A 15661-nucleotide genomic window follows, 5' to 3' on the forward strand; every position below is an offset into this window, starting at 1 on the left:
TTCTGTTACAATTTTTTATTTATTAACTTTTAAGAATACGCGCTGCTGAATTGTTGGTAAAAAATTTGAAAATGCACGCATCACAGTGTAATTTTTTTTACAATTTGATATATTAAATGGCGCGAAAGATAGAATGAGCCCCCTTATTTTAAATTTTGCAGTTTTCAAATGGCCTTCTGTAACGGCTACAATAATATCAAAAAACTAATACAAATGATCAAGTCTCTCAGATGTTTCACGTGACAAAAATCCAGCGGCAACGTAAATATTGGAATTTTATAAATGTAATTACATGAGTTAGTAAAGCAAAAACTGTCTTTAGTATCCAGTGAGCTCTGAAAAGGTTTGGTCCAATTCGTCGGAGATTGACTTGTATTTCTCTTTTTCGTGAACCAGCTCGTCTGTGGTTAGATAATAAAAAAAAGCATTAAGCGCAAAAGCAATTAGAAAAGCTTCATCCAGATACACGGTTTTATATTGCTAAGAACCACCCTTTTTTCTCAAAAACCAATAAATCCATAATTTAAATTAATTTGGCAAAATTGGGGATCAATGCTCCAATAGGGATTACACCAAAGCTACAAGACCTGGGTAACCAATTTACATTAAAATAATGGTCGGTAGATAGAAAGGTTACAATGCTGAAACTGCTTTGGGCTGTTGGTGGTAAATGACCATTTAAAGTCACCAAATGTTTCTGAAATTTTATATCTATAGTTTTGAGAAAAAAGGTCATTTCAATTTGACCTCATATAGATTTTGCAGCAAACTTGAGCATTTAAAAAAGAAATAATTAATCTTTATGCAAGCGTGGATTAGTAAGCATGCGTAGAAATAAACAAAACACATGCATTACCGATAACCTGGTATGTAAACTATATTATTAACAAAATTATACGAATTAAATTTAATTTTTTTTATTCAATCACTGAAGTCATAATTTAGGCTATAATCCGCCTCGCGCTATTTTAATTTCGGTCCATTTTTATAATTCATATTGCTGAACATAGCCTCGATCTTAAATTTATACATTGAAATAATCTGGCTTTAAGTCTAAGCACTTTGTCCATTGTTTCAAATAGCGTACCATGTGATCTAACATGTCCAAACCAAAAAAAATATAAACCTAAAATTCCAACTAAAATTTAAAAAAAAATGGCCTGCAGTTCTATAATGAAGGGGTTTTTATTTTAGTGGTTCACAAACGGTAATAGACAAAGGTTTAGAAGTGATCGAGTTTTAAATGTTTTTAAACGATAAGTGGAATTTTAAATAGTCGCGCTGATTAGTGGAAAAAGCAAATGTTCTTTTAATATCCAGTAAGCTCTGTGAAGGTCTGGTCCAACTCGTCGGAAATTGACTTGTATTTTTCTTTTTCGTGAACCAGTTCGTCTAAGTTTGGTAACAAGAATGTTAGAGTTGTTTGTTTTATGATCGTTAAAAACGTGTAATTATTATTTAAACATGATAGCGAATAACGAATTAAAAACTTAACATAAACAAAATTTCGTAGTATACATTGAATACTACCGATTATCTAAATTGCCCCGATTATTAGTAAAAACACAAAAAACCAAGCCAAACAAAAAATAAGGATGATTCGCAAAGTCATTTTTGGGCTTTTTTTCTTTTAAAGTAAATTTTAAAGATCGTGCAGGTCGAACCTTCTAATAAAAATGGCAGTTGACATTTTAAAACACATGCAGAGTCAATAAACGTGTAGGGGCAACAGGCATCACATGGATTGGAGATCTTTCAACGTTGACTCCATTTCTTCTTGAAGCATTGCCGTTTTCTCACGTTCGGCCATAAGGTCATCTGTAATATCAGTCGGGTCCATGCCACACAGACATTTAAGGAATTAGTTAATAAGTTAACTTTCAAAAACATCACCTAAGTGACTCCAAAGTTATAAGTTATTTAGGATTTAAAACCAAAATCAACGTAAACCAAATAAAACTTAATACATGGGTCATTAGTGATAAAAACGGATACTTAGGAAAATAAATATTACCCTCGAGTCTGTCCACCTCCTTTTGGAGTTTCTGAACGGACCTTTCAGCGAACTCAGCACGGGCCTCAGCCTATATGAAATCATTACAATACCAGGTTATTTGGGCTCTTTCACTAGATAGCACCAAAAATTTTATCGTTATAAAAAATTTTAAGCTTTTGAGATAGAGCAATTTAATGTTTCTTTAAGCAAATAATTCAAATTTAACATAATGATAAAATTTTTGGATGGTTTTGTATTTCTTTCCAAAACCAAAAAGTTTATCCTTTTAATATTTCAGTATTAAATGGTAGTAAACCTTTGTCATCAAGATAAAGCAGAAATTCTACCAACTCAATGTGAATTTAAAAAATTGGTTTTAAATTTTTACAGACAGTTGTTGAATATTTGCAGAGAGTCTGCTTTATCTAGTAAAAACCATTACAAAGTCATTTCTTCAAATTTAAAATTACGAAAAAATAACTTTGATTATTGGTGGAACAATAGTGAAGATAACCATTCATATTAGAACAGTTTTCTTTACTAATTTCCATTTACAAAAACATAACATGCCCCGGTGGCGTAGCTAGAAAAAGTTTGCCCCAATGCCAAATGGGTCCCGCCCTCTATACTTACACCACTGATAGTTCACCCGTCATTGGCCCCTATTATTAACGCAGGTGCATTGGTCTAGTCACGCCACTAACATGCTTCATAAGTATGACGTTTACATTGACTAATATTAAAATCACTGGCTTTGTTTATCCCAAAATATTAAATTTACTTAAATATCAGTATTCTGTAATCTAGTGATCTAAATAGAATTGCTTTTAGCACAAAGTCATAAAACGTCATACACATTAACACATTTCAAAGCAAAAAAACATGGGGAATATTTGATGATGAATGGCAATGGGTCTCTGGGACAGAGAATTTCGACTGATTGAATTCCTTGATAATCTGGCTTTACCTCTTGGAGTCGAGATGAGCTCTGTCTGATGGTCATCTCATAGGTCTCCTCCTTTTGCATGGCCTAGGGGGTCGCGAAAAAACCAAAAAAAAACATTAACGCGCAGCATGGAACTAAAACCTTACTCACCTCCTTTAGTTTGGAACTACTGCTACGAATAGTAGTTTCATATGCCTCCTCACGTTGAACGGCCTAACGGTTTTTGTTATATGATATGGTTTTAAACAGCAGAGGAGAAGGTACCCAGGATAGAAGTGTGTTTGCCAATATCAAGCGAGATATTGGAAAGACCACAGACAGGTTGTTGAAGAAAAAAGTGGATAATGTTGTGTCAAAAATTAAGGGGCAAAAATAATTTGTAGAAAAACCCACACCACATACTGCGATTGATTTGGCTTTTGTCTTGAGGGGTTGGACAAATGAGTGTAGGATTAAAAAGTTTTGGGATTATAATTAGAATCTGAATCCAAAAATTGATTCAAATTTCATTTAAGAAATTGGATAAATGGATTTTCGGGTAAAGTGGCAAATGTCCAATCCTTCACTTTCGTTAATAAGCATAATATAATATAATTTAGCTAATATGGAAAAAAATTGTAATATTAAAGCCAAAGCAATGTTCAGTTGTGAGCAGCAGCAGTTTTTTATCTTCGTAAAATAAAAATTCAGCAAAAAATAAAAAAAAGTTACAAAATGGCCATGCGATAAAAATTGTGGTAAGGCCAGGTAAAAATAATAATTAACAATTGACCATGGGGTTTGAAAAAGGAAGGTAGAAATGGAAAAACAAGCATGCAGATAAACAGGTGCTCGGGAATAATGTTGTTACTTGACTTTACGTAGGTAGAATATTGTATATGTGATGAGTAGGCAAAATAAATAGGTTATGTTGGAGTTTGCCTCTTTGTTTTCAATACATTTTGTGGAATGATATTGGCAAAATAATAATGGTTTCCTAGCTATAATGTTTAGTCTGATGGTAAAGTGTCGAAATTAATTTGATTTGTGAAAAACAGGGTCATGGTATAAGTTTTGATCTGAATAAAATAATTTATGATATATCAAGTTACGCAGGTTAGTGACACCCCAGTTTTACCAAATACAAATGTTTCAATGGTTTGATGAAAAATTTAATAAATAAGAAAATTTCTGATACTTAATTTAACGTTTCATTAACTCGAGGCTTTACCATTTTGACAGCTGCTCTGATAAGTAAATAGGGTAAGATAGGAATGTGCCTCATTATAAATAAACTAATGAATGATCGTATGCCTGATGTAGCTTTTTGCTCCAAACCAAACTCAACATAAAATCAGAAATAATAAAACATGCGCTATAAAATAATAAAAATATTTAACGATCATGCTAAGAAGCCAATTTGCTGCTACTCGATTTCCAAATTAACTAAATCTAAAAACTAGATAGAGATATTGAAATTTACTTTTTAAATTTTAAATTTAATTTTAACTTCTATAAATTTATATGACTTTAAAAAATACATTACCTTTTCTTCACTGACTTCCAGGGATTTCAAGTTGTTGCCTACAACTCTCAATTCCTCCTCAAGCTCTACAATTTTGCTGTGAAATGATAATTTGAGCAGAATTAGTTGTCTAGGGTTTAAGAAGTCCATACTCTTATAATGCAATTAACGAAGAGTTATCACTATTATAAATGCGTACCAATAACCCTTTCAAATGTTTTTTTTTTAATAAGAGCCCAAAAATATCTTCAATTGGTAATGGCCAAAAAATATAGTCATTCAAAAGACTAGTTCGAGAATCTCATTGCGATTCAAAAAGACTAGTTCGAGAATCTCATTGCGATTCAAAAAGACTAGTTCAAGAATCTCATTGCGATTCAAAAAGACTAGTTCAAGAATCTCATTGAGATTCAAAAAGACTAGCTCGAGAATCTCATTGCGATTCAAAAAGACTAGCTCGAGAATCTCATTGCGATTCAAAAAGACAAGCTCGAGAATCTCATTGCGATTCAAAAAGACTAGCTCGAGAATCTCATTGCGATTCAAAAAGACTAGCTCGAGAATCTCATTGCGATTCAAAAAGACTAGCTCGAGAATCTCATTGCGATTCAAAAAGACTAGCTCGAGAATCTCATTGCGATTCAAAAAGACTAGCTCGAGAATCTCATTGCGATTCAAAAAGACTAGCTCGAGAATCTCATTGCGATTCAAAAAGACTAGCTCGAGAATCTCATGATTCAAATAGGTTGAATGCAGTTCAACTACATATGATTTCTTATTGGTACACAAAATAGAAATAGTAGATACCTCTTTAAACATAATTTAACAAAACAAAAATCTATTAATCATGCCCGTGCCAAAACAAAATGGTATAAAAAACCAAAATTTCAATCAAAAACTTAACCTAAAAAAAATTAAGCTGATGTAAAAAACTACAAATTTACCTCTCCCCGGTAGCAGCGCGTTCTTCCGCTCTTTCCAGATCGGCTTCCAACATAGCAATACGACGAGCCATCTATCGCACACATAGCCCATGCAAAAATATATCATGCAGAGCACACGTTGACATAAAAGGTGGTTTAGGGAATGGACGAGGAAATTGGCACAAAAAGTAAATTTAAAAAAAGATGTTAGTATTATTTTACCACAAAAATAAAAACAAACAAAACCAATAATGGTTGTACGGAAGTAAAACCAATATGGCCTATCAAATCAAATAAAACCCAAATAAATTCAAAACAAAATCTACTGGCCAGTAAATTAACCTTGCTTAATATAGCGTAACTATGGTATGCACGCGACTAATGTAAAGCAAGGCAAACCACTAGCCCCGTAGATATTTGAGCTATAAGCAAAATAAATACTAAGTACTTTGCTTATATTTAGACACCAGCATGCTACGAATGTAAATATCAAAATAAGCAGACTCCATTCTGATTCGAAATGTCCTGCTATGAAGAAAACGATGGGAGACAACTCCCCAACTTACGTTTCACCAGTCTCGGCACGCTCTTCAGCACGCTCCAGGTCAGCTTCAACCATGGCCAGCTTACGAGCGACCTGAGTTTGCAGAACATTGAGTACGGAAAAGTTTAAATTTTACTCAAATTTTTTCCCGATAATTAACACACTATCATGCTGTAAAATATGCCTTTTACACACAAGTTTTATATCGCTGTCGTTTTAATTAAAAAAACCATGCTGGTTAGGTTGAAAGCAGACCTGTAGTTGCACGCATTTTATAAATGAAACTATGATATTCATGAAATTAAGTCCACTAAAATTTCTACAAAAAGAATTATTAGTCACCTGTTGAAAAATTATTAAGTTAATGAGCACACGCATGCCAACTCTTCAAACATACTCTACAGTGATTCTCAGTATATTTTTGAGTTTAATTTCCTAATCAACACGATTGTCAAAACATTTTTTAAAGAGGTAAAGAAGATTGAACAAACCGCGGTACTTCCGACACAAATTTCTTCTTTTCAAATACGAATATAGTCTTCTTCGCCACTTCGCAGTGTTAAGTTGTAATATTTTGTGCATTTGTTCAAATTATTAAATTAAACTGTACTAAATATACTGACAACCATAATCAAGCTAATAATGAAATGAAACGTAATGAACTACGTAACTATCTAATGACATGAATCAAATGAATGATTAAATGAATGACAATCACACTGACTCGTGCACACCGTGAAAACCAAAAAAAAAAAACTGGCAAATTCGGTTGGTAATGTGGTGATCACACCTCATCGTATTTCCTGTCAGCATCCTCAGCCATGAGTTTAGCTTCCTTCAACTGGGTCTCGAGAATGTCCATACGCTCTTCATCTGTAATACTCCTGTGCTCCAACATCTTGCGCATACTAGATGAATAAGAACCCACGGTCTGAACTATTAGCGCTCGTTAAGGAACGCTGTACTAAGAGTGTTCATAGAACACACTGACATGTGCTTGTTAGTCACAGTCGGGAAAGGAGGTTATCTAAATGCAGGGATGTTGTGGAAAAAACTTTTTTGTTAGCTTGATGCATGAAGGAAAGCCTCTTTTTACAGTCTGAAGTGTCTTTGGATAATCTGAAACCTAACAATGCTGGTGCCTAATATATTTCTTAAATCTATCAAATTATACGAATAATGGAGCCCCAAAAACTATCCTCGCAACTCACCTCTTCATATTTTTTATCAGACTCCTCAGCGATCAATCTAGCTTGAGCTAGTTGCGATTCTAATAGAGCTATCCGGTCGTCTTCCAAATTGGTTCGATTTTCGAGAGCTTTCCTAATGCTGCAACGGGTTAGTAAAATGGGAAACATGCTCTACAACAATACCAAAAATAGTCAAGACCATTGAAAATTACCAATACAGCTGGTATTTGGATAATACATTTTTCTAACAGTTGCTTTAATTTTTTAATATTTTCAGTATTAATTTTAAAATATTGGTAATTCTCTATTTTCTTATGAAACTATTTTGATTAAACATGTAACTACTTTTTGGAAAATTGGAATCGTATATATTGGTAGTGGTATTCACAATGGATCGGACATTTTTCATTTTCATCCACGAGATTTCAATTATCCAAGTTAGAAATTTTATAGAAATATTTTACTATTAAAAATTGAATTTTAAAGTTTCAGCCTGGATTTTTTATTTTGCTTTAACACAAATTTAAGGAATTTCAATATTTACAAAATCTTTTCATTTTGAGGAATGTCCAAACCATAAAATTTATTAGAGAATGTAAAAATAAGGAAGTTAAGTTTCCCTGGGTGGAAAAAGTTACTATATTTTTTAACAAATAATTTTAAGCTGCTAATCAGTTCTTATGCCTATATGGATTTTTAAAGAGTTTAGGCACAAAATGTTTCCATGCTTTACACAAAACTGACCGTTCACTCTCATCTGCAGCCTGGGAAGCCTCCTCAAGCTTGGCGGTGGCAGTCTTAAGACGTTCTTCAGAACGTTCCAAATCCTCCTCCAAGAGTTGGATACGCCTGTTCAAGGCGGCAACCTCACTCTCGGCCTACAATGTGGTATCACAAAAAAAGAACACATGGTTAATAATTTTTTTATAATTATCCTACCTAGAATTTTTACCAAATTATTTCATTACTAGAGTTTATTTAATTTGCTTTTAAATATTTTTCTAATTTGATTTGATTGGCTAAATTATATATTACAGCGAAATGGGAATCCAAAATTTTACAAGATAAATACATTTTTAGTTTATTTGATTGAAAATAAAAATTTCCAAGTACTGAATTTATAATAAATGAACAATATTATTAAATATTGGTAAATTAAATGGTTCATTTTAATTTTACAGATTTACCAATTATTTATCATTTAGGTTAATTTATTAATTTTATGGAGTTTTTACCACATTTTATTTAACACTGTGTTTAACCGCTATTGTCAATACAACAGCTTCAAGACACTACATTGGGGCAGAATTTCATTAAAACACCATTAAGGTTTTTAAATTTGAATATTCAACTACGCAACTACTACAGCCTTAAAACAACTAAATTATTTTTGACAGATATCTTATGAAAATTGCATATATTGCTTTCGCATTGCCCTATATTTTCCCCAGAGAAAGCTTGCTCCGTATCAAAGTACAGATTTGATAGATAGTGCATAAACATGAATGTATTTATTAATTTTAATGAATGTATTTGTGAAGTTAATCTTATGGCTTATTTCTTATATATATGCAGTTGTAAATGTCGATTAAACCTTGATTGGTTTTGATTTAACAGTGTAAATTGAATTATACATATAATCTTTAAGTGTACATATACAAAGTGTATGGTTATGACTAGTAATAATGTGCTATATTCGAGTATAATATAAATTATATTTAATTAAGTTAACTGACTTCTTCCCTTCGCCGAATTTCTTCCTGTAGTCTAGCTTGCGATTCCTCGGCTAATTCTTTAGCGGTTTCAAGCTCTTCTTTCATAGCTCTCATCTTTTTCTTGAGAACTTCGAGAAGCGTGCCTTGTTGTAGGGACGTCATTTTTAGGATTTTTTAAGTCGTAGTATTAACGTTACGCGAATAGTTTAACAATTAACTGGATAACAACGAATCCGTCTATATTGCTATTGCAAAACCGACACTCCCTTTTCTATAAATTTTACTCAGAAGGCTATCCTCAAAAATGGTAATGGTCAAATTAGGGCTTCGTCTTGAAATTCCGGATAAGCCAACACCTAAATGCGGAAGGCTACAATGATTGTTTCGGTACTTCTTTCGAAAGTAGAGAGAGTGCGTAAGCGAAAACCCGTTTTGTGCGTCCGCCCGTAACGTAGTTCCGCATAAATTATAACAATAATGCCGACGGTACCGGCTTAATTAGCATCAATTACAAATTTTTAGCGGCAAAATATCGCTTTTTCGATAAAAATAATACTTTTATGAAACTCAAAACTGTATTAAAATATTTTTCGACACGTAACTTTAAAAAAACACTTGATCTTTTATCTAACGCAAAACTGGAAATTTCGCTATTTAATCAGTTGACGTACCTTGAAATACTTCATTGAATTTTTCGCGTCAATTAATTAGATTTAAAAAATTGTTTTTTTTTAATGCTAAAGATTATATATATTCCGAAACAGAACTGTTCGTAAACGGCGCGAAAATTTAAAAATTCGTTGGCGATTTCGATGGAAGTATTTCAGTTCCTAAACCACATTCGCGACTAAGCAAAATTCTATCGAAATGTTGCTATGGTAATAATTATATTTTACGTTTTCACTCTTTTTGGTTTCAAAGTCTTAATGTTTTTGTTTTTGTAAGGCTTAGTGTGTTGAAAGTGAATGGTCTATATTACTCCGCAACAAAAGAATCCATTGTCCAAATCAAATCTAGCAGTAAATGGAAATTTTCCGTCGGCTCTTGAGACAGAGGGGTAGTCTATGACTAAAGCCGAAAAAATGCTTGTGTAATGTGTGTCTATAAGCGTTAGGGGGATAAATATGACGAAACTTTGACTTAACATTCAATTAGAATCTGTAAAATCTGACGTTATGTAATATCATAAGTTAATAATCATAAAAGTGTGTGGTACCCTGTCATTCCTATTTAGGACTATAGAAAATATAGAAGAGGAATAGAAACTCGGACGATTTACATTAGGCTTATTAACTTCCCTTAATGTAAATATATATATAAACCGTAAATACCCTAAGCTAACTGCTAACCATTAACTATAGAACCTCAATACTTTTTAAAGCCTTGTCTATATTTTCCATGATAGAATCATGTTTTTAGGTTGCGATTTTTTCTCGCTAGAAGCGCTTATCTTTTTGTTTATGACGTCAAATTCTATGTATTATGTTAAGTCATTATTGCGACCAACTAACTTATGGAAGATACTTATACACTTATATCAGACGGTAAATTATTAAAGGGCAACGCAAGTGGCCATGTTTTCTTCTACAAGTCGTAAGTTGGTTTTCCAAGGAGGATTTTATACAGCGCGAAAACCTTATTCTCCTTGGTGTAGCCACGTGGAGGTTGAAACATTAGGCCTTGGATGCGGTAAATCTCAGCCGCTAGCCTCACCTGGGATTAAGAAGATTCTTAATCCAAGGCCGCACACACTTGGTCCTATACACTCTTTTACGAGCGTATCGACCCCCCTTTACAATCTCCCATGTGGCGGCCGCCACCGCCGTACTACCTCTGCCTCCACTATTGAATTTTTCCCCCCTAACGGTTCCCCTCACCATGTAGTCAATCTATGGATTCCTCCACGAATATTCTCCGTAAAAGAATCTATATCCCGTCTCCCTTAACAATTTCCCTATCATTATACTCCGACATAATATTTATCTTTGTTTTAATACATTTCTTTTGTATAAAGGATCCGATTTGTCGGTAAGTTCGGAAACTTTACTTTCCTTGGCCATTTTCGCGACTAAAGAATGCATCGATTTGCATAAAAACCGCGATAGGCGCATTTATACAACATAAATTCGGCAAATATGGTTCTGCTTTTTTACAGAGGGAAAGGCTATGGCAGATAGCGCATGCGCAGTCGTTCTTTTTATCTATAAGATAATTTACACCCCTTCATGGTCACTTGCGTTGCCCTTTAAGCGAAGGTTTTAAGGCTGAAACCAAGGTTGATAAAATAATATCTTACAAACAAGATGGCATAGTTCATATATACAGTTGTACATCCCAGTATTTCCCACAAAAGGTTCCTGATATTAACCGTTAATTAATTAATTAATTTATAAAAAAAATAACGTGGGTTTTTGTTTTAAATTAGTTAATTATAATATACATTCAAACCCAGAAATACTTTAAAATGAAAATTAAGTTAAGATATTTTTCTATTGAAGTATTTAATTATTAAAGCGATAATCTGCTCACAACCAAAATTCTAGTACCTAAACGCCACTATTTAAATATCTTAACATCATTAGTAATATATAATTTACACTTCTAGTGCCCCTTGTTGGTAAAACGCTAAACCAATTTCCCACAAAATGGCGACGTGCCATTGCATTTTCGCTTTACTTTTTAAAATTGATTTTTAAAAGCTCTGATAAGTCTTTATAACGGCAAAAGTTAGTTCATATCTAGCCTCTAAATTGGTAGAATTTTGCATTTTCAATTAGTGAACTTTTAATGTGAATTTAAAAATAATTTAGATTGATTTCTAAGTACCCGAGGTCTTACTAGATGGCGCTTACGGTTTAAAGTAGAAACTTTAAAAACTGCGAATATTTTTAAGCAAAATTTTTCTTTACAAAAAACATTTGTGTTTTTTCAAAACCAAATTAGTAAGTATTATTCCGTTCCCGGCAAAAAGTTAAAATTTTGGCCATCTAGTATTAATTAAAGCATTAAAATCGATCCTCTATGGGTTTCGCTCTAAATGTTTGTTTCCCTTTACGAAATTTGATAATCGGTGTGTAAGGTAACGGTATATTAACGAGGGCCAATTTTTTTAAATAAGCGACTCCTCCGGAATAAATCTGCTCTAATCGTGCCATCTAGCGTTATAAATTAGGTCTGCATTGTTTTTCTGAATGCACCTGTTTGATACTTCACCCTAGGCACTTATTTTAACTCGTAAAATGTACATGCGGCCTATATTTAAAAAGTACATAATTTCCCCAACAAAGCAAAATTTTAACTAAAAACAAACTAATTATACAATAAAGAGGGCTATTATTTAAAACTTCTTCCTTTAAAACGACCCAAGTGGTTTGAAAGTAGATGTACAGTACAGTTTTAAAAATAACCTCAATCCCAAAATGGCGGGTCTTCAAAATTGGCTCGTATTCAGAGAGTTGCGCAAAAAAATGTCCCATATTTATTTGACCCGCCACGGCACCATTCCAAATTTTTATTAACCGAGGCCTATTTAGATCTAACATCAATAAAAAAAGATCCTTTAAAAATGCTAAGACTATAAAAAGGCTAAGCCTAAAAGGGGCCTAGGCCTATTCTGAGGTCAACGTAAACTACGGTGCTGAAGGCAGTGTTGCAGCATTCAGGTGATAGAAATTTCTGGAGAATTTTGTGGAGCGAGAGAGAAGAGAGGAATAGTGAGGAGGTGCGACGGTTAAACCCGCCCTCGGAGCAGTCCCGACACCAAATTTGGCATGTTGACGTCACATTTCTGAGAGTGCCAAGAATGCTCAGTGTTCCTCTCGAGTTACCCCGACTTCTCCGCTCCTTAACCGAAAGCTAGCGGTATCAATTTTCCTAACAATATTTTACAATATTTGTACACTTTTCTAAAGGTTATTGGGAACAATATCGTAGTTCATAGTCGTTTACAAGAAACACTTAACTTTATTGTATAGTAGATTTAATGCTAAATAGAATTTTACTACTAAAACATTCCACAAAGGTTGATAAATTTAGTTACTAAGTTTAGATTGGCTAACGAGAACCAATTTTTAATTAACGACGATTTTAAAATGTAAATATTATATTGGTTAATAATTAATCTTTATTGAAACGATTTAATGAAAATACTTTGTTTTTAGAATAAATTTATTGTTGAAGAAAATCTGTTCGGGAAAGCCCTTGGCCCCAATTAAACCTAGTTATTTTTATCCATGGCCTTATTTAGGGGTGTGTTATTTGAACCCCATAAATTGGGCAACGATTTTCCTAAATTAAGATTCCAATTATTTTTTTAAATTGGTGTTGCTATTAATTATTGAAAAATATTTATATTTTTTGTAATTTACTAAATTTGGAGATTCACCCATTTTTATATTTTCATACTTTTACAATTAGGAATTTAAGTATTTTAATTTTTGAATAATATTTTCAGGATCCATATCATATTAGTTACCCCTTTCAGGTAAAAATTGGGGCGGGGCAATGCCCCACAGTTTCCACGCCCCTTTTTTCTTTTTGAATGTTGTCGGGCACGAAGGCGCCATTGAAACTTTGTTCTAACGGATGTAGATTAAAAAGAACAAATAAAAACTTACATTTTGGAGGGCCTTATCTTTCTCTTCGAGCTTGTTGTTGGCCTGGGCAAGCGATTCCTGAACTTGGTCGAGCTCGTTCTCAATTTGCTGGATCTTCTTTTGCAAACTACGAACTTCCTCCTCGGCCTGTAAAGAAAATGCAAATATTTTTAGTAAGTCGAAAATATTTCTATCAAGTTAAGAATATTTTATAATTGAAAACGGTTAGTATTTCGAAACGGGATGCTAAAATTATCTCGTGCCTGTTCCTAGAAAACCTTTCCATCTACAGAGACGCTTCGTCTAAAAATAAACCGGTGCCTCCTAACTGGAGGTAATGGACTTTTTTTCACACAAATATCATATCTAGGGACAACCTACTAAATTGACTTAGTATAAACTGAATAGGGTTCATTGTAATGGTGAATTTAAATTATTAAAGGATGTATGTGGGTCAAGATCGCGTCTGGACTACGCGGAGAGTTGGCTAATGGTTTTTAAACGGGAATTTTAAAAAGGAGACCTTATAGGGACGCGAAAAAATATCTTTTTAAGCATTTACCTTTTCGCTACGGAGGACGGCATCCCTGGCCTGTTGCTCAGCGGTATCAGCTCTGTCGCAGGCATTGTCCTTCTCCAACTTCATCGCCTGCATCTTCTTCTTGATGGCCTCCATTTTTGCTGTGTTTAGTGTGGTTAAAACTTAACCGAAGAGATTGAAAAAATTAAGCCCGTCCGTTAACCAGCAAAGTTCGAACAGCCTGACACCGCCGATGCGTTCCGGCTTACTTGCACTAACCGAGTGACTCGACCAAGAAGCGGAAAGACCTCGCGTTGCCAGAAAGACTTCTAACAGGCTCACTCCCTTTTTTTTTCACCACGCCGAAATGCAAGCCGGGTAGCCTATCGGTGTCTTATAGATTTCTATAGGTATGCCAACTTTTCCAAAGTTATCCCATGTAGCAGCGAAGTCTAAATATACCGTATAAGTTGTATAATGTTCGCCGTACGTTTGAGGAAAGCTACGATTTTGTAAAGAAAGTTTCGCGTCCAAAATTGTATATGCCGCGATTTCATTGGTTAGCCGGCTTCTGTTTTAGCGTGACGTCACCACTACCGCTTGCGTCTGTATAGGACATGCGGAAGAAGTGGGGGGGGGGGGCGAGGATTTTCAGAACTTTCGCGTCTTTTTTAATTCCGCTCACCCCCTCCGGTTCCGTAGCCCCCCTGTCTCTCTCCGTCTGCGAGTGCACAACGCGACAGAAGAGTTTTTGGGATAATTTTGCCCCCCCCCTAGCAGCCGCCGCTTTTCGTTTAGTGTATGTGTTCCAGTGTCGGATTTCGCTAAAATTAGAGCTAAAGGTCCCCCTCAAAGTTGTAAAGGGAGCGAATAGCGGCTTCCTAAGTTCTAGAGTTTTGAACCAAGAGTGCCTGTTGCAAGATACAGAGGAAAAGAGGCGATGGGACAAAAAAAAGAACAAGTTGGACATGTAGATAAGCCGATGCACTATCTATGTAAATACCTGAGATATATTGCTCCTTTTTCACGTTTAGCCAGTGCTACACAAAATCAAACTATTGGCTACGTTCAGCGGGACTCAGCGGACTCAGCGCTGAGCTTACTGTACGCTTTTTTTAACTTCCAGTTTCTACGTCATGTTGCTCAACGAAGTCAGCGGTCGGAGGAGCAGGTTTTTCCGTTGCTCTTCGGTGTCGTGACGTCATTCGACAAAGTTAAAGGAGGGGTAGCAGACGATATTTTGTTCGTTAAGTCAGCGAACCAGAAATCGTACAACAACTTTTAGATTTTTGTGACGTAGCGTTGATTAAAAGAACTCAACGATAACTCAGCGGTTTTTCTCCGTTGATAGTTGTTGAACGCAGCCATTGCCACCAAATTTTAATGCTAAAAAGTACATTCTTCAGTCTTTTCAAAAATGCGACACTCACTCCTGGTGCTCGAGATACAAAATCTATCGAGGACATGTTGATCAAGCCCCCTTAATTGGTGTACAAAGACTGCACTAAAGTGATTACGTAACTGCAGTGACGTAGCAAGGTGGGGTCAGACTGTAAAGGTTAAGAGGGGGTTGAGGAGGGGGGACAATTTAGTACAATCAAAGGGAAGGGTTTATTACGGAAGCCCCTTGTCTACGCCACTGCTTGAATGATTACAGATTTAGCATTACCGAAGATTGTACTTAGCTCCTAATACCTGTAATAGGTATAGATATTAGGAAGTAGTTAA

At 34.5% G+C, this 15661-nt stretch overlaps 1 protein-coding gene across 15 annotated transcripts; it reads right to left on the reverse strand.

The window, feature by feature from the left end:
* Positions 1-14272, reverse strand: Tm1 (tropomyosin 1). Of its 15 annotated transcripts, none has more exons than XR_016477451.1 (10): positions 13976-14272; positions 13435-13560; positions 7848-7981; positions 7125-7242; positions 5391-5461; positions 4468-4543; positions 3093-3155; positions 2015-2084; positions 1665-1818; positions 902-1392 (listed from the first exon to the last, which is right to left on the reverse strand). XR_016477451.1 is itself a non-coding variant. In XM_090164163.1 (9 exons), the coding sequence occupies exons 1-9, from the start codon at positions 14087-14089 to the stop codon at positions 319-321; spliced, it is 855 nt and encodes a 284-aa protein (XP_090020289.1). In that variant the 5' UTR covers positions 14090-14269; the 3' UTR covers positions 1-318. The 15 variants fall into 15 exon arrangements, 11 of the variants coding, with proteins under 11 accessions (XP_090020289.1, XP_090020288.1, XP_090020293.1 ...); XR_016477450.1 differs by lacking the exons at positions 5391-5461; positions 7125-7242 and adding exons at positions 5936-6006; positions 6704-6821 and having other exon boundaries at positions 13976-14264; XR_016477449.1 differs by lacking the exons at positions 3093-3155; positions 5391-5461; positions 7125-7242 and adding exons at positions 2964-3026; positions 5936-6006; positions 6704-6821 and having other exon boundaries at positions 13976-14263.
* Between the last annotated feature and the right edge of the window lie 1389 nt (positions 14273-15661).

The sequence above is a fragment of the Leiobunum rupestre genome, chromosome 11, assembly GCF_980474605.1.
Source record: "Leiobunum rupestre chromosome 11, qqLeiRupe1.1.hap1, whole genome shotgun sequence".
Classification (NCBI taxonomy): domain Eukaryota; kingdom Metazoa; phylum Arthropoda; class Arachnida; order Opiliones; family Sclerosomatidae; genus Leiobunum; species Leiobunum rupestre.